This window comes from Nothobranchius furzeri, chromosome 11 (assembly GCF_043380555.1).
Source record: "Nothobranchius furzeri strain GRZ-AD chromosome 11, NfurGRZ-RIMD1, whole genome shotgun sequence".
Classification (NCBI taxonomy): Eukaryota; Metazoa; Chordata; class Actinopteri; order Cyprinodontiformes; family Nothobranchiidae; genus Nothobranchius; species Nothobranchius furzeri.
In genome coordinates, this window is record NC_091751.1 from 42,969,222 (window position 1) to 42,994,716 (window position 25,495).

The window sequence follows — 25,495 nt, forward strand, 5'->3', positions numbered from 1 at the left end:
TGGATGAAACAAAACAAACTGGTGATGTTTCTTTTCAGCTTAACTTTATTTACATTAAGTGTGTGTGTGTGTGTGTGTGTGGTGATACATGATATAAATACTGTTGTTTGACTTTCTTTAAAAGTCCAGCCAAGGACCTCTGGCTAGAACACCTGTCTGAAGCAACCCGCCCTTACATGTGACCTTTGTGCCGTCCTAAAGCCAGTTGAAACGAATCACCATGGAAGTGCACACGTTCCGTTGCATGGAAACGTGTGGAACAGGAGTGTGAGGGTGCATGCCTTTTCTCCTCAGATTTCCCGTTTTTTCAATCAGTTTCTGAAACTTTTTTCTTCTCCGGCTCCTCCGAGGAGCCTGCGGTTCTGGACAGCTGACACAAGCGGGTCAAACTGGGTTGAACACTAGTCACAGGGCACCATCTAGTGTTGCATGCAGAGAATAAAGAGAGCAGCGCAAGTAATTTTGTTTTATTCCTTCAAAATAAAAGACTTTGGGACTTTGTCATTAAGCTGGAGGAAGAAGAAAAGCAGAGTGACGCTGAACATGCAGCTTGTAGAGAATTAGAAACACAAGCTTAAAAGTTGCAAGGATGTTAGAAGTTTCCAGCTTGTTAAGTCGTTTAAACAAAAAGGATTTTAAAAGTTTCTTTTAACTTGACAAGTTTAATGAAACTTAAGACCTTAACTTTGAATGGATTTTATGGTTCTTCACGAGGATCCATCTCCTCACGAGGATTCAGACACACTTTTAGGCTAATTTTCTTTCTCAGGATCAACAAGGAAGCACTGTAAAAGAAAAGATGTGCCGTAGGTATCTGATCTGACATCAGCTTGTTTTCCACACACACACAGGAAAATACAATATTTTAGAAACTTTCATTTCCTGCTGCAATGCTCAATTTTTTTCCAAGTTTCCTGATTTTAAAATGACCCTAAAAGTGTTTGTCATCCACCTTAAATAGACCAGATTTCCTCAAAGCTGAGCTTCAGCCTTACTTCTTACAAGTTTAGCCTAACTTCACTGTTCTATTTATTTAATGTTTTTTAGGATCCCATATTTTATGATTTAAAAATGTTCATAATAAAACTAAAACACAGAAAATTACTAAAGATTTGTTTTTTTCTTCTTCAGAGTTAAGTTTGACAAGCGCGTAAAAGTCATCAGAGGCTCCGTCTCCCGAGTTCCAGGAGCAGCAGCAAGGGGAAAATAAATAAAAAATAATAAAAACCCTGGTTTTTATCATCCATTCGGGTGATGAACATCAGGTTAAATCAAGAGCGACGCCGTTTCAGCGACCTCACTGCCACATGCGGCCGTGCACCAATGTTCCCCACAAAAACTTTGCAAACACGGCAAATGGTGTTTATTGTCAAAGTGTACGAGTAGGACAATGTTATATGTGCATAATTCATTATTGATCTCTAGTTGTGCAACAAACTAAGCTACAGTATATACAGACATCTATAGTTAACTGATGAGAGCCGGCTGACGGTTATACTGTATAACAGTAAATCCTGCTGGCCGCTTGCTTGGGAAGGACGGTCCCGAGAGACGATCCGCCAGACGCCCAAGACTTTGGTATCATCTGCGCTGAAATGCAAAAGTGGTGACTCGTTACTTTTACAGTGTAATATCAATCAATACAACTAAACATCCATTAAAAACATCCACATGAATATACTCAATGCGACAAATGTTATGCAGACCCCCCCCTCCCCGTTCCCCACAGGCTGACTCTCTCTGTTATCTCGTAAAATTCAATAAAGGTTAAACAAACATTTAAATGTTACATATGCTGTTAGAATAAAAGAAAACATTATGGGAACCCGAGGTCTAGATAGAGACGACGCTTTGTGAAAAATATACGTATCGTATAGCGAACTAAACATTTACAGAACTTTACAGGTGGAAAGAAACGTCGCTTTGACATGTTTTTTTTTAGTAATATAAAGTCCCACAGTCAGGATGAACATGCTGATGTCACTCTGATCGCCGCCTGCGTGATTTTCCGGGGCCACGTGGCCCTTTACACCCTCCTGTCAGTGTGTGTGTGTTTTGCAGGCTCAGCAGTCCCCCGAGTTGTGCGAGTGTGGCCCGGTCTCCAGCTTCCAGTCTCTCTGGTCGGCGGTTTCCGCCTGGCCATGCTGGGAGGCGGCGGGCGACAGGGACATCTGTCTTCGGGGGTTGCCGCTGTGCATGGTGTTCCAGTGGCGCTTCAGGTCCGATGCTTTGATGAAGGCTTTGTCGCAGGAGCCGCAGTTGAAGGGCCGCTCACCCCGGTGCTGTCGTTCGTGGTCTTTCAGGTGGGATTTGTGCTTGAAGGCCTTTTCGCACATTTGGCAGGCGAAGGGCCTCTCGTTGCTGTGGACCCGCTCGTGCCGCTTCAGGTCGGGACCTCTGATGAAGGCCTTGCCGCAGACGACGCAGCGGTGCGGTTTGAAGCCGGAGTGGATCTTTAGGTGCTCCTTGAGGTGAGCGGCGGTGGTGAAGGCTTTGGGGCAGTGCTCGCAGCCGTACGGGCGGTTAGCCGTGAGGAGTCGCTCCTTCTTGGTGTTGTGGTCCAAGGGCTTCGTGCCCGTGGTCTGACAGGAGCCGTGGTCGCGGTGGCCGTAAAGGAGGTACTCCAGCTTCATGTCGCTAGAGGTGGAGGAGGTCCAGCTGTGGCTGTGGGGGTCTTTACCCAGGTTGGTGTTGTAGTTGTGTGGCTGAGACACGTGGGAACCGCCGGGCCCTATCCCATCCATCCCCTGGTCATAGAAGCTGTTCTTCCTCACCTCCTCCATGGCCAACTCCTTCAGGATAGCGTCCTGCGCTCTCAGCCCATGGTCGTCTGGAGCCTGGTTCTCTCGGGTCTTCATGTTGGTCAGTTCTCGCTTCTGGGTGCACAGGTTATCCAGGAAGTTGATGCCCAGAATCTGACCCGACGACATCATCATATTGATGTCCTTCTTCCTCACGGCCAGCCGGGCTGTGTACATGTAATTGAGCACCTCTTCAAAAATGTCGGAGCGGATGAAGTCGAGCTCTACGATGGAGTTGTCGTCGTCGCTCTGCTTCTTGAAGAGCTTTTTAAAGTAGTTGCTGCAGGCCGCCAGCACGCAGCGGTGAGCTCTGAACTCTATGTTTTCCACCACCACCACCACGTCACAGTGCTCACCCTCCATCCTCTGCTGGTTGAGCATCTTCAGGAAGGTGGCTTTGTGGTCGTAGTCGATGTATCTCAGTAATTCAGACATGTTGCAGGTCAAACAGGAGCAACCTGCAGAGGAGACAACACCGTCAGATGTTTATTTTCCATTTTAAATCTGCGACGCGCGGTGCGTGCAGGGGTGGAGCTCTATTTGCATGACACTGATCGGAATATCCACACACTTTGAACAAAATGCACCACAACAAAGTTCACAGCCTGCAACTAAAACTGCGCTTGTTGACAAATGCGCGTTAATCAAAGGGAGAATAGAGAGAAAGTGTCTGAACCGACCATGCAGAAATCATGGAGGAGATAAAAATACGAAAGGCCCGAGCCGAGCCGCACTAATAAAAAAAAAATAAAAATAAAAAAACACACACACAAACGGAAACAAACACCCGCGCTTTATTAGCGCAACTAACTCGCGTTAGCCGCAGAATCTGCGGCTCGGCCGCGCTGCTCGTAGAAAGTAAAAGCCTAACGAGAATATTTCACATTTCACTGCGCCCAGCCATTTTGGTCGGAGAGCCTCCGCGGGTTTGTTTCCAGCCTGAAAGTCGCTCCGCGAACAGCAGCGAGCGGCGCGCCGAGCGAGCCACCGTGGAAAGCGGCTCCAAACTGCGCGAACGCCGCGGAAGAAAATAAAAGTGTTCGTACCCAAAGCCTGAACACGATCCCCGTCTTCTCACGCAAGGCAGTCGACGACGATCCAGATCCCTGAGCTGTCGTTTTCCTCTTCCTCCTCTTGTTGTGACTGTGAGGGCTGAAGGAAACGCCACACCGCTCTGCTGCCACCTAGCGGCCCGGAGCAGAACATACATTCAAATCGTCTATTTACATGAAGACGAGTCACTCCGAGACAAGATCCGAGACGGAACGAAAAAGTCTAGTTTTACGTGGATCTGTAGCTAAACCTAATTTGCCTGGGATTAAATTATGATACCTAAACCATTACTGATAATTCGTTAGCAGAATTTTAATAGTTGCACAAATAAAAACACGAATGCAGCAACTATCCTTAAATTTAACATTGCAGAGTCCTACGTGGATAAATAGAGCTTGAACAAATTAAAGTTGTTTTAGGTTTTCAAACATTAAGAATTTAAGCTTCAAATGACTTGTTTTGGTATAAAAATGCTTCTTTCAAAACATAATTGCTAGCGGAAAAGACAAAATAAGACTTTACGGGCGCTTTCAATGACCCTTCCGCTCCCTTAAACTCGAAAACAGTGAGACATCATTTTGTTCAACACTCTTTGGTACTCACGCACGTCCGCCGGAGAAGGCGGGGCTTCCTAGGTTTTAGCGTGTGAAATCTGCTGTCACCGGCTCAATCAGGTGTTTACAGTAAATTATGGCACAAATAATCCATCCACTGCCGTTGACCTATCCCACTGTTGTAATTATTACATCTAAAGGGAGGTTAAGCGCTTAAAATACTAGTGACGATTCAGAAAATTAGCTCTGAAGTAACAATTTAAGATGTTTTTTATTCATTAACATTACATTGAAATATCAATTTATTTTAAAACCTGAACTAGTCTGCCGATTGCCTAACTCCATGCAGTAGGTACAGGAAGAAACATCATTAATGTTTATTTTATTTACTGTATTTTAAGGTGGCAAAACCTGAATTTGAGGACATACAACAACGTAAGATAAGTTTTTGTACAGTGGTCACTTTATTATTTCAGAGGAAAACAGCAAATCAAGAATAAATGCATTTGTCACTTTCTTCCCACCCTTCAGACACACAGAGGAGGCCCAGAGTGGACACAGAGTATTGTTAGGTGGCGCGGGCGTCTGATCTCTCTTGGCTTTGGACCTCGTTTGGGCAGAACTCGGCTGTCTGAGCCCTTTGCCTCACAGTCACACATATGTGGTACTTGTACTGGAGCCGACCTACCCTAGAAAACATTCAAAGCCTGCACAGGCACGTAAAAAACAAAACCTTTTTATTGATTCCTTGGCTTCAGCCAACGTAGACCTTGTGACAAAAACAATGCAGTGGTGTAAGCAATCAATGAAACAATAAAATATTACAATGAAAGTCAAACACGACAAAAATCAACTTTAAAAAGATCATGAGCAGTTTCTGGGGGGAGTTGATATGTACAGTGCTGAGGTGCAGAGACAGCTGTAGTAGCACACCTGATGGAGAACTCATTCGGCTGCTCGAAGGACTCAAGCGATGCTTGGTTTTGCAAAACGAGGTGAACTCTTCTACGGCGAGGTTAAATAGTGTTTGCTCTCTAACATGTACAGCCTACAGCAATTACAAGTTTCTGGAGTAATGGCTTTAATTCATAAATAAAATGTTGCTACAATAATTATCCTCAGTAATCATTAAAAAAAGCATCAGTCATAAGGCAGTGGAAGCAAACAGTTTGCTTGCTGCACAGGGATTTGGCGTGCAGACGGATCGAGAACCATATATTTAAAAATCGGATGGTTTTTCTGGATTATTTTGTCATGTTTGGGAATGCAACTACGTGCCCTTCTCATGCAGAATGCATCTAACTGTTTTGTAGGCGATGGTAGCGTCTTAGCAGCGAGCTGCGGCGTTTGGAGAGCAGGAGTCCCGACGTGAGTGGAGTTGTGAGCGTTGGCCTCTGGGAGGTGGAAGAGAGAAGCAGCTCCTGGGTGTTATTCCTGGAAGAGGAGATGAGTCAGGAGTGAGTATCTCCCACATGTTTAATTACGCCTGAGGCTCTGCTGCCAGGCTGCGTGGAGAAGGACGACTACGGTTTTACCCACATCAAAAGTTCTGAAGGTGTAAAACACACCACACAGACACACACAGGCTAACTGGGGAACAGACTCTTTAGTCCGGTTGGATCAGGTTTTAGGGTCATGCTTCATTCAAAACTGCTTTGGAGTTCAGATTTCTAAACATTCATTTGGATAAAAAGGCTAAAAGTTTACCTCCACCCCAATTCTCCTAAATATGGTTTCAAATACGCCAGACCTTCTTCCCAACAGGTTTGGATCAATACTTCTATAGACTTTCAGAAAGGTCGTCTGGTAATCAGAGGGTTGCTCGTTTGATTCCAGGTCTTTCTGCCGTTGTGCCCCTGGGCAAGAAACTTCACCCACCTGGCCGCCTCATCTCTGTGTAAGTCATGGATAAACTTCGGTCATAAGCAGCGGTTAAGACACGTGACCCTAGATAACTCAGATTTAAATGTTCTTAAACAGCAAAATAATTCAGACCAGACACAAAGAACGGCTTCAGTTCTTGTTCACTTAAACACATTCATGATACTTTAGTAGAGTTTTCATAACAATTATGCTAAAAATAAGTTTCAGAAATTGTTTTTGTGTTTTATTTCGACTTCTGGAAATCCTCTCAAGACCTCCAGTGTAGCTCCTGGTGACCCACAGTGGAGCCCCGTCCTCACCTTTAGGAACCTCTGGTCTATGGGCTGTTTTGGGTCGAATCCGGACCTTTAGGCTGAACCTGTTTCAGAGTCTGAATGAAGCATGACATTTGTCAGAATGAGACACTTTTTGTTTCCCTGAACCGTGTGTATCTGAGGTGGTAAACAGACGAGCCCTCACAGGAAGCATGTTTACGGTGTTAATAGCACTATTCACACACAGCTATTAAACAGAACACACACAGCTGACAGGGAGGCAGCAGAAACAAAGCCAGGCATTCCCATCTGGTGAGTCACGTACAGCCTTCTCATGCACGCCTGCTCATCCGGAGCCTCGCGCCTCGGCATCCTATCAGACGCCGAGAAGGCTGAAAGGTGACTGGGAGAGGATGAGCCTGCTAGCAGCGACGAGGAAGAGCTAAAGATTCACTTTGGTACTAAACAAGCTTCCTGCTAACGCTGGGAAGGTTGCAGAACAAAAAAAGGTCTGACCAATCGATGCAACCTCAACTGTGATATTCTAAATGAAAGTTTTTCCTCACAGCCAGAAACAGCTGTTTCTTTTCCCCAGATCAAACCCATATTTACGACTTTAGACACGTTTGTTCCCTCTGAAAACAGACCCAAGCACATCCGAGTACACATGAGATCAGATTGCAGTCCACATGGGCGTGTTAACAGTGAGGTGGATGAGATCTGAGGAAGCCGGTTCAGCAGGAACGTCATCTCTAATCCCGACTGGGAAAATGTGGACACAACAATGTGAGAAAGACCATTTCACACCATCGTTACAAATCTGATTAGAATCCAGGGGCTTCATTCATCAAACGTTCATACGCACAGATCTGGGCGTATGTTGAGCGCAGGAACGATTCTACGCATCATGTGGTATTTATCATTTTGTAGTTGTGCGTAGAAATGTTACTAAAAGTAAGAACATCTCTGACTGTGCGTACAAACAGCATCTGGTGGCAGAACGGGGAAGCCAAATACCGAATGTCTCAGTCATCCAAACGTCTTCCTCATCCACAGGTTTTGTTTATCCTGTATGCCATTTTGTCAGTGGAAAAACGGCTTTTTCACATAATTTGTGCTAAAACCAATAAAAGACACGTGTGACTGACGGGAATCTGACATTATGTCATGGCTGATCTGTTATTGGAGGATTTAACAGAGCGTGGTCTCTGGAGGGACCGCGTTGGCCGTGAGCGCTCTAATCTCTAAGGAAATCCTTCTGCTATGCTGGGATTCGGGAGCCTTTGTGGCGCACCAGACAAACCTCACCCATCCGATCCCAGTTCATATTTTATTTTACAACTATGAGAAACCCCCAGAACCTCCTCTGCTCCCGGATCATACACGTTGCCAAGGTAACCAGACTGAATGACAGCTCTGAGGCAACAGCTCAGCTCAGACAACTCCAAACAGAACGACTCCTTAAATGTAAACGACAACCCGTTACTCTACGATTGATCAAATCCATTTGTTTATTTATTTCTGACGGGAACCTCTCCTCTGTCCCAACCGCGTTTTTAGCCTCTGTAACTTGTTTGGTTCTTTGGCGCTTCGGCAGCCAGTGTTTCGATATTAAAGAAGAAGAAAATATAATTTCTATAGCGCCTCTCAAGATAAAAATCAAGAGGCGCTTAGGCGTAAAGTTTTTCTTATTTTTTCTGGAAAACACGGGGAATCCCCTCACGTGCTGAAGACATAGCATGACCAAATATGGTTAATTGAGGGCATTTCTCTATGTAAATGGCTGTCAACAGGCACGAACACCTGAGTACACACAAGTGGGATTTATCAACAGCTGATTGTGGAGGAACGTGCGTACGAGAGGCCACTGCATGTTCGTAGGATAGAATATAGGAACGTTTCTACGAACGTTTGATAAATGAGAACCCAGGTCTGGAAAAACCAGAGCTACATTTTAAATCTAATTAAAAATTTAGATTTAGTTTCTCTCCAGCACGCACGCACGCACTCACACACACACACACACACACACACACACACACACACACACACACACACACACACACCAGCAGCCTGTTCCTGTGCGAGAATGAGCAGAGCTGGAATGACAACAGGATGATGCACAAGCTGCAAGTGGGATAAGAGCAGGGACCATCCATCCAGATGAAAAGCTACCCAGACTAAAACCGGATGGGGGGGTAGGGAATGGGGTCTGGGGACTCGTCGTCTTACCTGGGTCAGTCCTCACCCTCCTCTGGCGTGATCTCTGTCTCTTTATGTACGACTACCTTGGTCACTGACATGTCTGGATGCTGCTCTTTAGCCTCCTTTATGGCCTGAGCCAGAGCCTAAGGTACGGGGTGCAGTGCCGGGAGGAAGCAGCAGGGGGAGACAGAGAACGGGGAAGAGCGGGTGGATTGTGAGTAAGTCAGAATTCCAGCAGGGAAGCTACCTGACCACATCTGTCACATTTTCAGTATGGCCCATCTAATCTGGCTGCTCGCAAATGCACAGCCACCGGGGTCACCAAGGTCACAAACCAACACTGTTTAGAGATGAATGATGAGATCAAAGAAAAGGAAATGACCTCATCATGGTCGATGTCTGTGTCTCCAGTGATGACGATCCTTTTCTCGATTCTCGTCTCTGATATTCCTCCTTTAACCGTCTGATCGAAAACAAAAACAAACCCTAAAACTCTTAAAGCCAAAAGCTCTTGGTTGTCATGCTTTTTAAAACACAGCTTCACATATGAGACCCCCACCCCCCCACCCCACACACACACCAGCGAGGCCCATGAGGGGACGCAGAATCAACATTACATTTTGGAAACTCCCTCATTAAAACAGTTTGCATATTGTCACCAACAGTCATCAAGCTGAGTAAAAACTAAAGGAGAGGAAGGGTGAACTCTGACCTTTGTGATATGTGTGGTCGTGGTGGTGCTGGTTGTTTCTGAGGTGATGGTCTGAGCGCTCAGCAGCACGCCGGGGTCTGCATCTCCGTTCCTGTCCACCTGTTTAAATACATTTTTACCATTAAACGCCGCAGCGTCAGGGAGGCGGGAACGCAGACAACCATCGCTGACTTGTAGACATGAAGTCTCTCTCTGATGACTCGGTGGAAAAATGCTGCAGGCTAAAATCACAAACACTGATCTGGAAGCAGCTGAGCAGGAAGTAGCTCTGACTGTAAACGATTAGGCGATCAGTAACCGTCTGCAGGAGGTTTTGGATCAGAGCTCACGTCTCATTCTTTTGCATAAACTCTTTCTTGTTGCAGGTAAAACTGTAATGTTCCATTTTAAAGAAAGCAGTAAATGAATCGTGAAATCATCATTTTTGCACATTTATTAAAATTGTCTGCAAAGAAAATTAACGCAAAAATGAACTAAATACTATTTAAATGAGTGATGATGGTTCTGCTGTGATGCCACTACCTCAGCAGCCTCATAGGTGATGGTTTTCGTCTCCGTGTGGACCACTGGCGTGTCGTTGGCAGCTACCTCGACGCTGTTGAGATTCTGCACACAGAAAGACACAACAGGTCCAAATAAGAGCCAGCAGACCTGCGTTAGAACCAAGTTCAAACAACAGCAATCTGTGCCGTCTTAGAAGAATTCAGTCCTAACTGTTTTCTCCTAAAATAACATCCCACCGATGAACACGTGAGCAAATGAACACAAATAGGCAGCACATGCTGCCTGAAGGGTTTAAATGCATTAGAGCCTCTAATCCAGTAATGGGCAGAGATATCACAAGGTTTTCATTAAGTGTGTAAATAACGTTTACACGTTTCTGATCGGAGCTGCAGCTCACTAGTCTTTGGTTGAGTTTGATAGGGTTGGGCATCGCACATTGATTGGAACCGGTTCCAACTGTTCCAGTTGTTTCCCGGAATCGTTCAAAGTATTTTTTTAAATTTTGATTCCTAGTTTCGATTCCTAGAATGCCGACCAGAAGAGGAATCCGCGGCCGATCTCCGTGAAAAATAAACGTAATCTGCAAATTGTGATCAACACTTTTCAGAGCTGATCACACCAGTTTCTCCAAAACATGCTTTTGTCTAAATGAAGGTGATGTTATTGTTCATTGAATTAAAACTTATGTTGAAGTTAAGATTATTTCATCAAGTAGGACCTGTGGTTAACTAGCTCATGTAAAACATGTCATGTCTTGAAAGAACCGGGAATCGATAAGAACCGGAATCGAAACAAGGAATTGGAATCGGAATCGTTTAAAATCAAACGATGCCCAACCCTAGTAACGGATTAGTGGAGCGGTGGGTAGCTGCTGAGCCCACCGAGGCAGATGGATGTTTTAGCTCCGACGGAGACGCAGCAGGAGGTGATGTAAGGAGTTCGGTCTGGGCCAACATCAAGTTTAGTACTTTTATTGGAGTACTTTTCAGGTCTTCCAGCTCTGTTTACACAAATTTTAAAATGTTCTGATGCTTTTTTGCTTTGTTGACTAAAGAAAACAGGGCTCTGTGTGTGTGTGTGTGTGTGTTAAATACTGCACCTTCTCAAAAAACTGGCTTGTTTTTCCTTTTGTTTGCACCTTTTCTCCCCTGAAGGTTTTAAACCTTCTAAACACAACAAACAATCCCTGCAACCCTTTTCATTTGACATCCGCCCTTCTTCATTTTGTTTTATATTGTTGCACGCAGACACAACAGTAAACTAAAACCGCCGGTTTCATCTCTGCACACCACCTGCTACTTCCTCTTCTACTCTTCATAGATCCTTTCTGCTGCACAGACTCAAAAGATGGAGCAAAATGAGGAATGAATTATTTACTTTCAGCCAATTTCTGCCCTGAGCTTCAATCATCTCGGTCTCGCTCCCCTGCTTCTGTCATTTTGCAGACATCATAAACTCAGATGCAGGTCATGCTGGCTCAGAGTGTGTGGAACTGTACCGTCTGCTTGGCTGCTGCAGTTTCCGTTTCCCTGACAACCGCCTCCTTCTCCTCCTGATCAGCCGGTGCCTGTAAATGATCAGTTTACAGTTCAAAGATGCTTGGGTATCACCGTGACAACACAGATCTAGACATTATTGAGCAGTTAGGGTCAATGCCTGACGAAAAAAAAAAGTCAGGGAGATTGTTTTACTGCAGAAATTCAGACAAACAGACTTAAATTCATCTGTGGTCACCTTTTGGGAGGGAGAGACCCATCCGAGTGTGGACTGATGAGGGACAGATGGATACAAGAACATAGAGAAGGAAAGTCATAGTGAACAGTAAGAAAGTAGAGGGAGGATAAACAAGGAACATTGTATGGAATACCATCAAGCAGCTTACTCTGACTTATGTGTCAAGTTGAACAAATCCTAAAGTTGATAATCTGGTTTCAGAATTATGGCATCCACTTTTCTACTAATCTGCTTCTGAAAGCATCTCTCAGGTAAATCCGTACAATGTTTTCCTGATGCGTCTTCAAGGTTTTTATTTTGGGAGGGGGTGAGGATTTTGGAGGATGAGGCTGGGAAAGCTGCAGCGGTGGCACCCAGCCAGAGCTATGAAGTCACCACTTTCAGGGGAACTGACGAGAGGAGGTGAAAGGGAGAGATGGTTTAGCTGAGCGAGACGGGGAGAAACAAACAAGAGCCGGAGGGACAGAGCTCCTGTTTCTTTCCTCATCGGCTGTGGGAGTCAGCTGCTCAGGCATAGACGGCTGATTCAGCTGCCAACAAAAACCAAACAAACCAAAATCTGTTTGTGTTGAAAGGGGAAAGAAGCTGCAGGTTTGACAGAAACCGATGGGTTTCAACACTAAGGGATGTTAGCCATGCACGCAGATCGGTTACGCTGCTGTTAGACTGGCGTGGCTGCATGAGGGACGAGGCAGTGGGAGGGGTGGAGGAAGGGTTTTATACAGTACCACTGCAGCTGAGGGTTCAGAAACTGTAATCTGAGTCAGATTAGACTTCAGCTGACTGGACTGGACCTCTTCGAAGGTGAAGATTTCTGCCTCCTGTTGGAGCCCGTTGGAAGTGTTGATCTCGTCCACCTCCTTCACCCCGGTGACCTCTGTAACCGTCTCCTCCTCAGAGATCCACGACACCATGGCTTTCTTAGGCGAGTCGATGCCTTTAATCTGAGTCTCATCGCCAGTTTTAATCTCCACCTTTGAGCTCAGAATCTTGACCGCAGCAGCTTGGCTTTTTAAATCAACAGAAGAGTCTTCTTTAAAAGTTTCTGCATCTTTCTCGCCGGTTTCTAACTCCTCTGGGACGGCCGTCTCGTTGTCCTCGTCGTCCGTTTTATCCTCCGCCTCCCTGAAGATGATTAGCGTGCCTTTCTTGTCGCTGATGGCCTGGGACACTTCCTGTCTCACAGCTCCCGGGCTGACCTTCACCACCAGCACCTCCTCATGGGAGTCTGGGGTTTTGTCTTCCACCCCATCCCTCAGAGTTCCGTCCACGAAGACGTCGTCGTCCATAGTGGTTGACAAACTAATGCCGTGAGGCCCAGAGGAGGTGGCCCCATCAGTTATAATACTACCCGCAACGTATTTCACCAGATATCCCGCTGCCTGGGGAGACATGTGACTTAATGGAAAAGGATAACGCACAGAGGGCATCACACAAGCAGCACACGATGGGACAACAAGGTTCTCCACATGTTGGAACAACACAAACACAGAGCGAGCACCACAAGCAAGTTTCCAGTTGGAACGAATTGATAGAAAGGCTGTAAAATAGTCAATTATCTTAAATGAGGTAGAAAAACACAGGTATAAAATGTGAGGCATGCACACGTGGACCTGGAAACACCAAGCAGAAATCCCCAGGAACGATGACCAGGAAGTAGCTTACCACAGTGCCTTTGGGTCCCACCTCGTCTTTGGTCTCGTTTCCAACAGGCAGCTCGTCTTCAGTCTGTGGACGGAAACAAATAAAAGGGTCACGTTTAAATCATTCCCACAACAAACTGGTAACTGGAAGCTCTGGGTCTGAAAGGTCAGGAAATAACTCATGGCTTCATCGGTGCTTCCCGTCAGCCCTGAACGAACCGATCAGATTGTGAGAACCATCACAAGTTAACGGAGCACCCAGGTAAAATGTTACGGCGTGTTGGTAATCAAAACAAAAATCCAAAGAGAAAGGAAAAGAAAAGGCTAAGATCTGGACCTGAACTTGGAAAAGCCCATAGACCTCCCTCAACCTAACTGGTTTGTGAACAAAAAACACCAAAAGCAAGGCTTTGAGTGTGTAGAAGAGTCTTTAAATGATCTTAAAATTCAAAAATTTTAATAAAATGGTCAATTAAAACTTCCATCAGTTAAAATGTGCAAAACCAGACCAATTCTGATGCTGAAAAAGTTTAAAAAGTGAAGAATATTGGCCTTAACTGTAGTGTACGTTCATGTTTGAGTACTGTGTGAACGTTCAGCAACATCTCTATAAACGTGAAGCCATGTCCCACACAGACAGCTTACATCCTGCGGCTCCAGCGGCTCGATCATTGGAGCTTCATCTCCTCTGGGCGAGCGCAGAGGCGACGAGGAGAGTCTCTTCTCCCATTCGGTCAGACCTGGCGTGCCGCCGCCGCCGGTCTCCAGGAAGGAGCGCTTCAGTTCGCTGACATTCGTCTGGTGTTTGACCACATCTGGAGGGGGCTCTGTGTCCTAGAGTGGCCCATGAACCGTGACACAACAAGATGAAGGGAAGGAGCAGCACGAAAGGGAACGGTGGTCATGCTTTATGCACGCAGCGGTAACTTGCATGTCGAATGATTTTCTGCAGACCTACAACGTTTGCATTGCTTACTTCCTTATTCCTTTTATATTTATTGTTCCTGTTTTAAAGCTTCTGCACAGCAAACCAGCAAAACAACAGAAAAGGTCCGACTTAACGGCAGCCGATGACGTAGTTTGAACTTAAATACTTCAGGAGCATTTAAGGTCAACTGCATTCAATGACAACAAATGGTTTCATACATCAATTGATCAGCTTAGTTAAACACAAAACTTCCACATCTCATTAGACGTCAACACAGACTCACTCCTGGGATATTTGTTAGAAAATGTGTTCAAACTCTCAGCAAGAACTAATTCAAACAAGAAAACCAAAGCACACAGTCAGTAGAACAACAACCAATAATCTTCATACCTAATAAACACCTGCATGCGATTTCAAACATGCACCGTTTGCTTACCAACCTCTAGCATCAGATTACTATGTCTGATAAAGACGTTTTCCCCTTTTACTCGTCTTATGAAACTATACTGCAAAGACAAGAAAAACGCAGAGGAATTGTAAAAGATATAGCACGTTTTGGTGTTAAGTGTGTTGGATTACAGCTTCTGTTTGGAGAAAATGGGAGTTTTGTTTTTAACAGTTTTGCTGTAAAACAATAAAAACATGAGGAAAAAAAGACCTTTTTGCTCAAAGTAGAAGCCCAGGACAAATGTACAACTTAAAAAAACCTAAAAACATGGATGCAGCTGCATGAACTCCCTATAAAAAACTTGAAACAGCAATCAGGGATGGATTGGGGAGGAGTAAATTGTAGGTCTGCTGTGTTTAATGATGGGGGAGGGGTGTAAACAGCAGCAGCAGGAAGGTGAAGGATTAGTGCATCTAATGGTGTTACGATGCACTGAGCGGGGTCCCCGTGGTACCTGAGTCCGCATCTCAGAGTCCTCGTCAGCTTCCGACTGACGACAGGTCAAAGGGAGAGCACAGAAAGTGAAACATAGCAGCAAATAGTTGTTAAAGAGAAACGATGCAGAAGAAAAGAAGACAGAAAGAAGGAACGGAGATGAGAGAGGGACAGAAAACAGCTCAGTGATAAGGAACTGAGCCAGAACTCTCAGCAACGTTTACTGACAACAAACATCTGTACAGCTTTGGACTTGTTAAGTTAGCACACGCATGGCTGTAATAACGATATGCAACATATTTACTAGAGGTGCTGAAAAAAATCGATTCAAGTCTGAATCGGGATTCTTATATATAAAGATTCAGAATCGATTCCAAGAACTCAAATATTTGGCATGTTACGGGTTTGAGATGCACTTTTCTGATCTTTGTTAGGAGTCAGTACTCTGATTACTTTTGTGGTCACATAAATTGAGATGATTTATGTTTGAATCTGCTGATAAGAGGGCACTTGAATGTAATTTTTTCCATACTCAGAAATTTGAGATATTCTCATATTTATTTTCTAAGTTGATAATTGAGTACTCAGGATTACTCATGTAACTTGTTTCTACACATACTTGAAAAGTATTTGACCGTATTACTCTCAAAGCTACTGTTAGGTAACTACAGATTTGTTATATTTTACAAGGTAAGCAAAAATAAATGTTGCTTTTTGGTCAAAAGATTGCTTCTGTTTAGTTTTAGAATCACATTGTAAATTTGCATTTTTGAAGCATGACCAGTTTAAAGTAAAAGAAAAATGTCCCAGAGCTTTAACTAACTTGTACAACAAGGTAATCCTGGAGCCGACACTCTTTGTTAATACTGATTGTGAATCGATTTAAATTGAGAATCGATTCTGAATCGAATCGGCACCCCAAGAATCAGAATCAAATCAAATCGTGAGTTGCTCTAAGATTCGCATCCCTAATATTTACTCATCTGATCAAAAACCATGTGAAAACTAGAAGCTCAAGCCAGAAGAAAACTTGTAGGGTCAAAGTTTGAGTGGAGCGGTGTCTAGATTCAATGCATTTAAACATACATTAGCGTTTAGCACATGAATCTACTTGTGCAAGACAACGAGAGAGACGGTTTCTCACTGGGCTGCAGCCACTGGTGCAAAATTGTGAATGGTGTTTGTGCGTGAGTTCCAGACGATCGCGAGGGTTCTCAGTTTCCTTGAACAAGTCGCTGGTCTCGTTCTGCTGCTGCTTAAATATGGAACACAATTTTAAGTATGCAACAAACTTCCTGTCAAAATAGCTGCAATCATCAGGGATCCGGAAATTCTCCATTTGGTTTCAGTGACGGGTACTTTTGCACGGCTGCAAAGTCCTGAGGCGATGGTGGCAGAGGGGTTTAGTGTGCAGTTGCGTCCTTGGGCAAGACACTTCGCCCACCTTTCCTGATGGTGTTGGCTGGAGGGAGTGCTCATCAAGCCTTGCTTTAGCCATCATCAAGCACCTTGGGGGGTGGGGGGCGGGGGTGCCATACAAGGCACTATTAAAATTCAAGCCATTTACCATATGTTTGCACATATGCCCAACGTAACCCCAACCAAACATGATACTTCTCACAGAAGTATTTTATGTATCAGTTCATCAAAAAACTAACTCAAGACTATTTAGCCCAGTGAGTTTTCAGCTTTAGCTATGTTTGCCTCCAGAGTCTTTGTAGTTTTGATGCTTATTTCTGTTTTATTAGTTCTCTGAATCAATATCTGAACATTTTGATGGTTTGGTTCCAGGTTTGGTTGTTTACTTTTGCTTGTATGAGTCCAGCTGTGAGCCACAAGTAAGGATTATTTCAAGAAGAACCAAGCGGGGTGGTCTTCACAACATCTTTTTGTTTATAGAAAGATCTTTTGAGATTTTATACCTCCCTGCTTTTCTTTTCTTCCTTTTTTACATTCGTCTCTACGTAGCAACGCTCTGATGGCTCTGGTTTGAAACCGGCCTCTAATGGAAATGCTAAACGTAAAAGAACACTAAGTCAAAGTCAATATTCTTAAATGCATTGGGACTAGATGCACCCCCCAAATGAACTCTGACCCTTTGAGTTGGCCCAATTTGATAATTTCAACACCTGCAGCCAGATTTCCTCAATTTTTAAAAAGAAAATGGCAGAAAAAAAGTTTATTTAGTGAGATAATTAAAAATGCTAAATAACCCAGTGGAGGTAAATATGCAGCTCTCAGAGTTCACAAACTTTTTAAAGTGACAACGAGTCTGTTCCCTTTATTAGACTGGATGTACAAACCTCTGTTGCCGTCATCTCTCCATCAAAGGCAAAGTCCGTATGCTCGCTGTCGGTCTGCGTTCACAGACCAAACCAAAAAAAAATAAAAATAAAAATCCAATTCGAAAGCAAGAGAAACAAGAAAGACCCAATATGTAAACATCTGAAAAGAAAAGTGCTTTTATCGTTAACACAGAGTCATTACCACAAATGGGACAGATGGAGATGCTCTGATTGTTGGGACTGTAAGCTGAACGCTATCACACAGCGGTACAGATACGACCAGAAACGCAACTAAAACATAAGGAGCAAAGACAGAGACTGGAGAAGCAAGCAAAACAGACTCAGAGGAAGTAGAAACCATCAGTCGGTCACTTTTCAACGAGATGGATCTGAATTAGCTGTAGCCTGGTAAACGTTAGTTTCCTTGACTTATTTTATGTGTTGTTTGCAGAACAAACTTCATTAAAAATGCTTGTTCTGATGATTTTGAGGCCGAACAGCAACCTGACTTTCAGGCCCTCCCCCTCCTGTCCCTTCATGCACTGTGGGTAATGTGGATGCGTCGCTGTCTCTCTGCATCACAGCTGGATCCTGTTACACAGCGATCACCTCATCTGATCACAACAATCCTGCTCACTGAAACGGTAAGAGGTCCTCTCAGTAAAAGTTTGATTGAAACAATTCATTTAATTTGTGGCAGGGAGCGATGCACAGAGACAGAGCAGAGATAAATACGGAAAAGGCTTTATGCAGCTGATGTTTCCAAGCTCCGACTGAACTGTATTAGTCATCATTTGGACATGATGGGGTAACACTGAGATGGGCTAGGCACAAAGCCATGGATTCACCGAAAGATTAGTCTCTAAATGAAGATAGGTGACTTCATTGAATCATGGTAAAATGTCAGTGAAGCTCATGCAAGTAAAGCGATCCCACCATTTGTGTGTAACCCTCTCTTTTGAGGTGAAACAGCCAATCAAAGATGAGACTTGCAGATGAAGCTGTGATGCTGGTGAAGGTGAGATCGTGACCGGGTCAGAGATGAGGTTCTGAAAGTAGGAGACTGACAGACACTGGGACACGCTGTCTCCAGGTCGGCTCTGAACTGGTGAAACGGTTACAGGACAGGATCAGGTGTTAACAGGTATAATGGACTGTCGTTCTGAGCCAGAGGTGGGTACTGGAACAAACAGGCGTACGCACACACACACACACACACCTCCTCTTCCTCTGAACTGTCATGGTCATGGTAGCCCTGGGCTATGGAGGCGGTCAGGGAGGCTGCCTTGGGCTCCAGGTAGCAGAGGCACAGCGCCAGAGGGAAGGAGAGGGTGAGAGCGTAGGGAACGGAGAAGGAGGTGGAGAGCAGGAAGAAGAAGATGAAAAGGAAGCAGGGGATGAGAGACGGGGATTTAATGGGGAGGAAGTTCTGTGCGCACTCAGGGAGGAAGCGCATCTCAGACAGATCGGGGAAGGTGAGGTAGCCGTCTTCATCCAGGATGGAGGACAAGTCGGGCAGGTGCAGGGAGAAGGAGAAGAGCGTGCCACCGCATTGCTTCCCCTGCTCCAGCCTCTGCTTGCGGGCTGAGAGCAACAGCGCCTGCTCCTCCAACAGGGCGGCTTTGCGGTCGGCGTGGGCCTGTAGCCGCCGGCAACCAGTGCTGCTCTTGACTGGACTGACGGACGAGGCCCGCTTACGAGCGCTCTCCCTGCGCCTGCGCCGCACTTTGCTGGATGAAGCGGGAGATGAAGGGAGCGAGAGCTCGGAGCGGAGGGGGTCGTCTGTGTACACATGAGAGCGCTGATGGAGGGAAATGTCAACGAGGAGACGACGTGTGTGTAAATGCAGAGAGGTGAAGTGGAAGGGGGGGTACGCATGAGCACACACACGAGTAAAGTGTGGGGTCAAAGGAAGGACAAGAAAAGAAAAGTGGATTAGTAAAGCGCACACAGGATGAGAAGCACAACAGCCTGTCTATGGCAGTGAGTTCAGCTGAAAGCAACTGGGAAATTCACGACCGCCGTTCAAGTGTTGAATACGAAAATAAACAAAAACAACAAGAAGTAACGGCTTAAAGAGGCAGCCATTTCCCCTTTGGACGTAGGTTTACCTTTGTGTCGAGTCTGAGGGGAGTGGCCGGTTCCGTCGTCTCTGTGGCATCTTTCTTAAAATCCTCCTGCTCCCCCTGCTCCTCTGCCTTTTTCTCTGTCGTTACCGTGGTGATGATGTCCCCCTTGGCAATGACTTTGGCAGCGCCGTCAGCGGTGCCGTCCTTGGCCGGGGTCTCGTGGTTCTCCATAATGGGTGCTGAAACATCGGTGGACAGAGACGAATGAGACAAACGTTGCTCTGTGATGTTTCACGGACGGTAAACGTCGGTGTGAAATGCTCGTTGGTAAATGTGAGCAGCTCTGAGTTGTTTCTGCACATGGGCGATATGGCATCAGCTTTCAGAAGCACAAACGCAATTTATGGCTCCAAAACCGAACAAAAGCCCTGTTCACACCTTCAACCAAAGGAAAAACCACCAATCCGCCCGTTTGGGTGTCTCACCTCCGTCTAAGCTGCGGGACATGTTGTAGCGTTTGCTGGAGGTGCGTTCGAACAGCGGGGCCGGCCTGCCGATCTGAGCGCTGGCCCTGCGGGTCTGAGCCTGCGTCCTGCCGCTGTAGCGGAACTTGGAGCCGAGGCTTAGGAACTTTTTCGGGGGCGCCTCAGGAGACACGAGCCTGTAACAAGTTACAAACACACTCATTAATCAAAACCACAAATAAAATGAAGCCAGGAGCCAAGCGCCGACAAGCTCTAAACCTCCTACTCATCCCAACCGTCTCTCGGGAGCCCTCAGGCTGGGTCTGCTACTCAAAAAGCCCCAAGAGACCAATTTCTGCTTAAAGCAGATACTCTGTGTGAGATTCAAACTACTAACAGCTTCAACACACTTTTTTTTACTGCTATGAAATAAAGTAGTGATGAGGAGTAAACTGCAAGGCTGGCTTGACTGTGATCCCTCAAATTAAAGAATGTCTCCGAGGCATCTGGGGGTTATTCAGACTTTGCTGAATCTGACATTTATTTATAATTACAAGCTACAGACGGCACCACATCCAGGCCAAACTTGAAAAATTTGAATATGATGCAAAAGTTCCTTGATGCCAGTAATTCAACCTAAAAAGTGAAATAATAATATGAGATCATTGCATATCATTACAGGCAAAGCCTTTCTTATAAATGTGATGATTATGGCTTACAGTTTATGAAAACACCTCATTCAAAATATCAGACAATTTGGTTCAATTCTCTAGACTCAAAGTGTCACACTAACAATCAGCCAATCCAAAACACCTACAAAGGGTTCCTGAGCCTTTAGAGGGTCTCTCAGTCCAAGATGAATTAAAAAAGTAATCTCTAACATTTTACCTGAAGAAGGTGTGGTGCTCCACGCAGACCTTCCATAGCCTTTTGGCAGCGCGGTGGTTTGGGAGCTTGAAACCGATCGTGCTTTCAAACTGCTCAAACTGTGACACAAAGAAAACGCTGAGTTTAAACCACTGATTTAATCAAACCCACCCTGAATTTACAGGAACTTAACTCATTACTTTTAAATAAAGTGCTCTGCCGGTGCCGTTATTTCTGCCCCAGATCTCAACACGAATTATTCACCCATACCAAATTTCAGTGTCCCGGTTCAATTTTTAATCCTGCATCAAGAAGCTGCACACTCGGCAGAGTAAAGTCAGATTAAAAAAGATAGTTCTGACGGGTGAAGAGTGCTGAAGTGGAAAGTACAGCTCGGGTGCAGACGCGGCAACTTCACTGTGTCTGATAAACTCCTTCATCCCGAACGAAGAGTCAGCAAGTAAAACGTAGTTGAAGGTTTTTACATTTGGACCAGGTGAGACGGGATGCAGAAGTCATGGTTTGGCTCAACAGAAAATGCCAATTGTCAGTTTTTATAATTATAATCATAATTATAATATAATCATAATTATAAAGGGAGTGTCAATAACACAAACACCACATGCTGGTGTGGAGGCTCCGTGGATTTAATCAGCAGGTATTTTCACTGTGAAATAAGATAATGTCAGATTATTTTGCCGTATTGGGTCAAATTAAGGTCAAACTAAGTGATAGACATAAGAAAGATTTGCCTGCTAGGTTAAGAAAATATTACAAAAAACAAATTAGAAAAGTCTACGAGTGTTTCCTTCAGTTCATTTTATCTGGAACTGAAGCAAAATAAAAATCTACAACAGAACTAAAAAACAAACGCCTCTCTTCACAACAAAATACACAAATGACCTTCCACAGGATGCTCCAAGGTGCTGTACTATGTGACACAACTGCTTGCTTCCACTGCTGCAGCGGATCCAGCAGGAAACGTTTTCACTAATCTGATTCTAAAAGGCCATTTTTTCAGTCAATTAAGCCCCGATAAATAATATAAACCCTTACAAAATGTAAGAATCAACACCTAAGGGCTTTTATTTAGAAAATTTGGATACGAACCAGTAACTTAGTGTAATAAAATGTAATAAATAAGATAAATAATGTATGTTAGAATGAAAAAAACCTAACAAATCACAAACAACGTGAATACATTTTTGTCTCAATAACAGATTATTCGAATTCTTCTGATTCTGCCTTTGAGATGAAAAAGCAGTAAAAGCTTTGTGGTTTGTACCTCTCCGGGTCGAATTTTGATGTAAAAGTTGTTCCTCTTGTAGGAGATCTTGAGGATTTTGGGCCAAGCGAATCTGTTAATCCGCAGCCTGTCTCTATAGATGAGGAGGCCGCTCGAACAGACGCCCAGCATTATCTCCACACCCTCCGAGTCCTGAAACATAGCAAAACATCACAGACACTTGAGTTACTTTGTGGGAGACTTAACCTTTCATTCTCTGACAACTTTTTTAGAAAGCCAAAAAAAGTTTACAACCTCTACAGTACATACAGGACATGTTCAGGTGCACAGCAGGACAACGTAGAAACTTAAAACGAGGGTCGAGCAGGCAGGCAGAGTAAAATCAGGCATGTGCTTCTCTAATCTCCTCTATGCACGCTGTGATGATGATGAAGGACGTGAAGGAGCCCGACTGACAAAAGCAACAGTGAAGTTTGAGGGAACATTCGGCTCTTCACTGCACAGAAGCGTGAAATGACCAGGTGAAACCAATGAGGAAAGCTCTGATCCGAAGCAGGAACAACCAGTCCGGAGAGACAAATGGGCTGTTGAAAATGACAACTGTGTGTGTGTGTGTGTGTGTGTAACCATGCACTAGTGGAAAACACACTCACTCAGGTAGTGGAAGCACATGGGAAGCAGCCTCTTACCTCTCCCTCAGATGGAGCCAAGCTTTCATAGAGATTCCCTACCAACTTTGCATTTAATGAGAGGAGAGAAGAGAAAAGAGGATGCTCTTCTGATATGTACATTTTGCTTTTTGTGCATCAAAACTATGACTCACAGAAGTAACACTGAGCACTGATGCCTAATCAGTTTGATCAAAGCTGCTTCCTCATCTCTGTCATCTCGTCCGTTCGGATCTGGGACGGCAGTATCCTCCCCATCACTCACATCTAGAGCCCTTTTTTTGACTTTCAAAGCACTTTTGAAAAGAGATTGATATTTTCATTTCATGGCCACGACTCTCCAGCTCTCTCTCTCTCTCTCTTTCCTGCCGGTGTTCTGATGATGCATTTGATGCCGGTGGAACAAAACAAAAAGTCAAGCTGGGCTCCAGATCTGCAAACCCACAGAGACGGCGGTGATACGATGCGAGTCAATCAGTGTGTCAAACCAAGGCATCACCGCAGCAGCCATGATGTTTGTGAAGCAGCAGTGTTGTGGTGGGAAGCATCAAAAGAAACTGCATGGGTGAAATCGGTTTAATTCTCATGTGGGGGATGCAGTGAATACACCTACTATTAAAAAGACACATAAAGGAGGAGTTTTTAGTAGAAAAACACATTTTAAGGAACGGGTGATGCAAAATTTGATGTTTTAAGCTACACTGAGTCGAGTTGAGGTTCTGAATGGACAACTAAGCACATTTATAGGTCTAGTAAATAAAAGTTTGTCATGTTTGTTACAGACTAAATAGGTGCTTGCATATTTTACAAACCTGCAGAAAAAACAGTTGTGATAAATTTCATTTAAGAGGCAGTAGCATCTTCTCCAGTAAAACAGCTATGCTGACTCTCCAGAGGGAAAACAAGCAGGTGCTGGGTCCACACAGCAAAGATGCTTTGATGCACAGATACAGGCTGAAAAACACCCAGAGTGTAGATGACAACAGTGTGTTTGCACTGTTCACCTCTACCCCCATTTACTCAGCGGGCTTTTGAGGAAATTACATCTTGTTTTGTTGATAGTCCCAGCCCAGAGGTTTAGAGTAAAGATGTTTCCAGGAAAGCTAAAAGGCTCATTTCTCACTCAGAACTCTACCAGCCTGCCAATCACTCTTGAATGTGTAAAAGATCATTTACAGGACATTTCATCCACAGCTAGACACTTCTGAAATAAGGCTGCAACAAACGATTATTTGGATCATCGATGAATCGGATGGGGTCTCGACTCGATTAATCAGATTAAACTGCCTGGGAAACATGTTTTCTTTCCTATCTTTACTTTATTTAACAACAAAACATGATTAAAAATTTCTACTGCAAAAATGTATTGGTGACATATTTATTACATACAGATTAACAACAATCCAATTAAAATTATGTTCACAGACAGACGCGCCTGTGAATTACATGTTAAAGTGGCTTGCCATAACCCTGCAGCGGTGTTTAGCAGAGCAGACTCAAACCAGACAGCAGTGGTTGTGCTCCCTGCAAACAGCTAAGAATAAACTGGATGGTGGGACTTTTCTTCCGCTTGTAGAGTTTAGATGTTCTTAGTTTCACAACCATCATGTTTTTTCAGAACCCCACTTGATGGTGAGCCTGTTACTCGCTAATCTGCCCGCTGCGGCACTTTTGATCCCAAACCGTTTCTGCCTTTGTGTCTTTGCTGATTTCTGTTTTCCTCCACACCACCTAGATTAGGTGTGTCATTAACAGTGATGGGAATAACGCCGTTTAAAATAACGGCGTTACTAACGGCATTCTTTTTTTGGGTAATGGAATAATCTAATTAATTACTTTTCCCACTGTTGCAACGCCGTTATGTTACTGGGGACGGAAGGTTGTGCGTTACTATGTGTTTGTCGAACGTTGAGCAACAGTGTGAGGCTTTCTGACCGCCACTCTTCAGCTGCAGCCAGGGAGAGAGAGGTGTCGGTAACGCTCTTACAAACACGATGATGATTGGCCGGGTGGGCGGAGACCCTCACTGTCTCAGTCACTGCATGCTGTAGACCCAACAGAGCAGTGATGGGAATAACGCCGTTTAAAATAACCGCGTTAATAAAAATAATTTCTTTCAGTAATGAGCAAACTAATTAATTACCGTCTTATTTTATCAAAACGTCGTTTCTGTTACTGGTAAGGAAATGCGTGCGTTAAGCTGCGCGGTGTGTTGAAGCTGTCATCAGCTGATCAGGAGCTAAAGAAGCAGATGTTTTCATCCAAGCGCATCACGGCCCGTGAAGAACGAGGAAGACGTGATGAATAGTCTACGGCTTCTTAGCGTGACATCCCGAAGGTCCGCTCACCTGTTCACCGCCCAGACGTCCTGATCTTCTGCCTTCCTAGATCATCCAGCTGTAACCTGCTCCTGATCATATCTTTAGTCCCGCTGTAACACTGATGCATCAGTCTCAAACGTCATGGAGCTCAGGTGTTATTGGAACTACCTGTGTGTGTTTACCACCCAGCTTCAGCTCTTCTGTGGTTGGGTCTGACCCAAGTTAGTAAATGTAAGTCCTCCATCAGGCTTGTGCCTCTTCTAGTGTCATTTACAGGATTTTATTTATTTATTGAACCATTACTAGATTAGCAGCAACAGAAATGCTACTAATAACACACAATTATGTGAAGCTGGAAAATTTAAAACACTGTGCAAAATTACATTCATTTCTGTAATTTAACTAGACTGAGAAACCATT

General features: G+C 44.5%; 2 protein-coding genes across 25 annotated transcripts in view; both read right to left on the reverse strand.

The window, feature by feature from the left end:
• Positions 1-1,348: 1,348 nt before the first annotated feature.
• On the reverse strand, positions 1,349-3,977 carry LOC107383550 (zinc finger and BTB domain-containing protein 14). The gene is made up of 2 exons (XM_015956265.2): positions 3,848-3,977; positions 1,349-3,259 (listed from the first exon to the last, which is right to left on the reverse strand). Exon 2 carries the CDS (start codon positions 3,234-3,236, stop codon positions 2,064-2,066), a length of 1,173 nt encoding a protein of 390 aa, XP_015811751.1. The 5' UTR covers positions 3,237-3,259; positions 3,848-3,977; the 3' UTR covers positions 1,349-2,063.
• An 872-nt stretch (positions 3,978-4,849) lies between these two features.
• The window catches only part of epb41l3b (erythrocyte membrane protein band 4.1-like 3b), an 84,630-nt gene continuing 63,984 nt past the window's right edge, over positions 4,850-25,495 (reverse strand). For 7 of the 24 annotated variants that reach the window (XM_054742566.2, XM_054742572.2, XM_054742606.2 and 4 more), the window contains 18 exons: positions 22,776-22,820; positions 22,126-22,278; positions 20,862-20,959; positions 19,995-20,170; positions 19,552-19,748; positions 18,660-19,241; positions 17,459-17,512; positions 14,713-14,778; positions 13,990-14,178; positions 13,367-13,429; positions 12,430-13,083; positions 11,702-11,734; positions 11,466-11,534; positions 9,986-10,069; positions 9,464-9,562; positions 9,134-9,214; positions 8,779-8,894; positions 4,850-5,842 (listed from right to left, as the gene is read on the reverse strand). In XM_054742566.2, the coding sequence (XP_054598541.1) occupies positions 8,784-8,894; positions 9,134-9,214; positions 9,464-9,562; positions 9,986-10,069; positions 11,466-11,534; positions 11,702-11,734; positions 12,430-13,083; positions 13,367-13,429; positions 13,990-14,178; positions 14,713-14,778; positions 17,459-17,512; positions 18,660-19,241; positions 19,552-19,748; positions 19,995-20,170; positions 20,862-20,959; positions 22,126-22,278; positions 22,776-22,820 (2,754 nt within the window). In that variant the 3' untranslated portion in view covers positions 4,850-5,842; positions 8,779-8,783. Of the gene's footprint in view, positions 5,843-8,778; positions 8,895-9,133; positions 9,215-9,463; positions 9,563-9,985; positions 10,070-11,465; positions 11,535-11,701; positions 11,735-12,429; positions 13,084-13,366; positions 13,430-13,989; positions 14,179-14,712; positions 14,779-15,174; positions 15,211-17,458; positions 17,513-18,659; positions 19,242-19,551; positions 19,749-19,994; positions 20,171-20,861; positions 20,960-22,125; positions 22,279-22,775; positions 22,821-25,495 lie in introns of all 24 variants that reach the window. The other 17 variants (XM_015956247.3, XM_015956248.3, XM_054742594.2 and 14 more) reach the window with 17 other exon arrangements.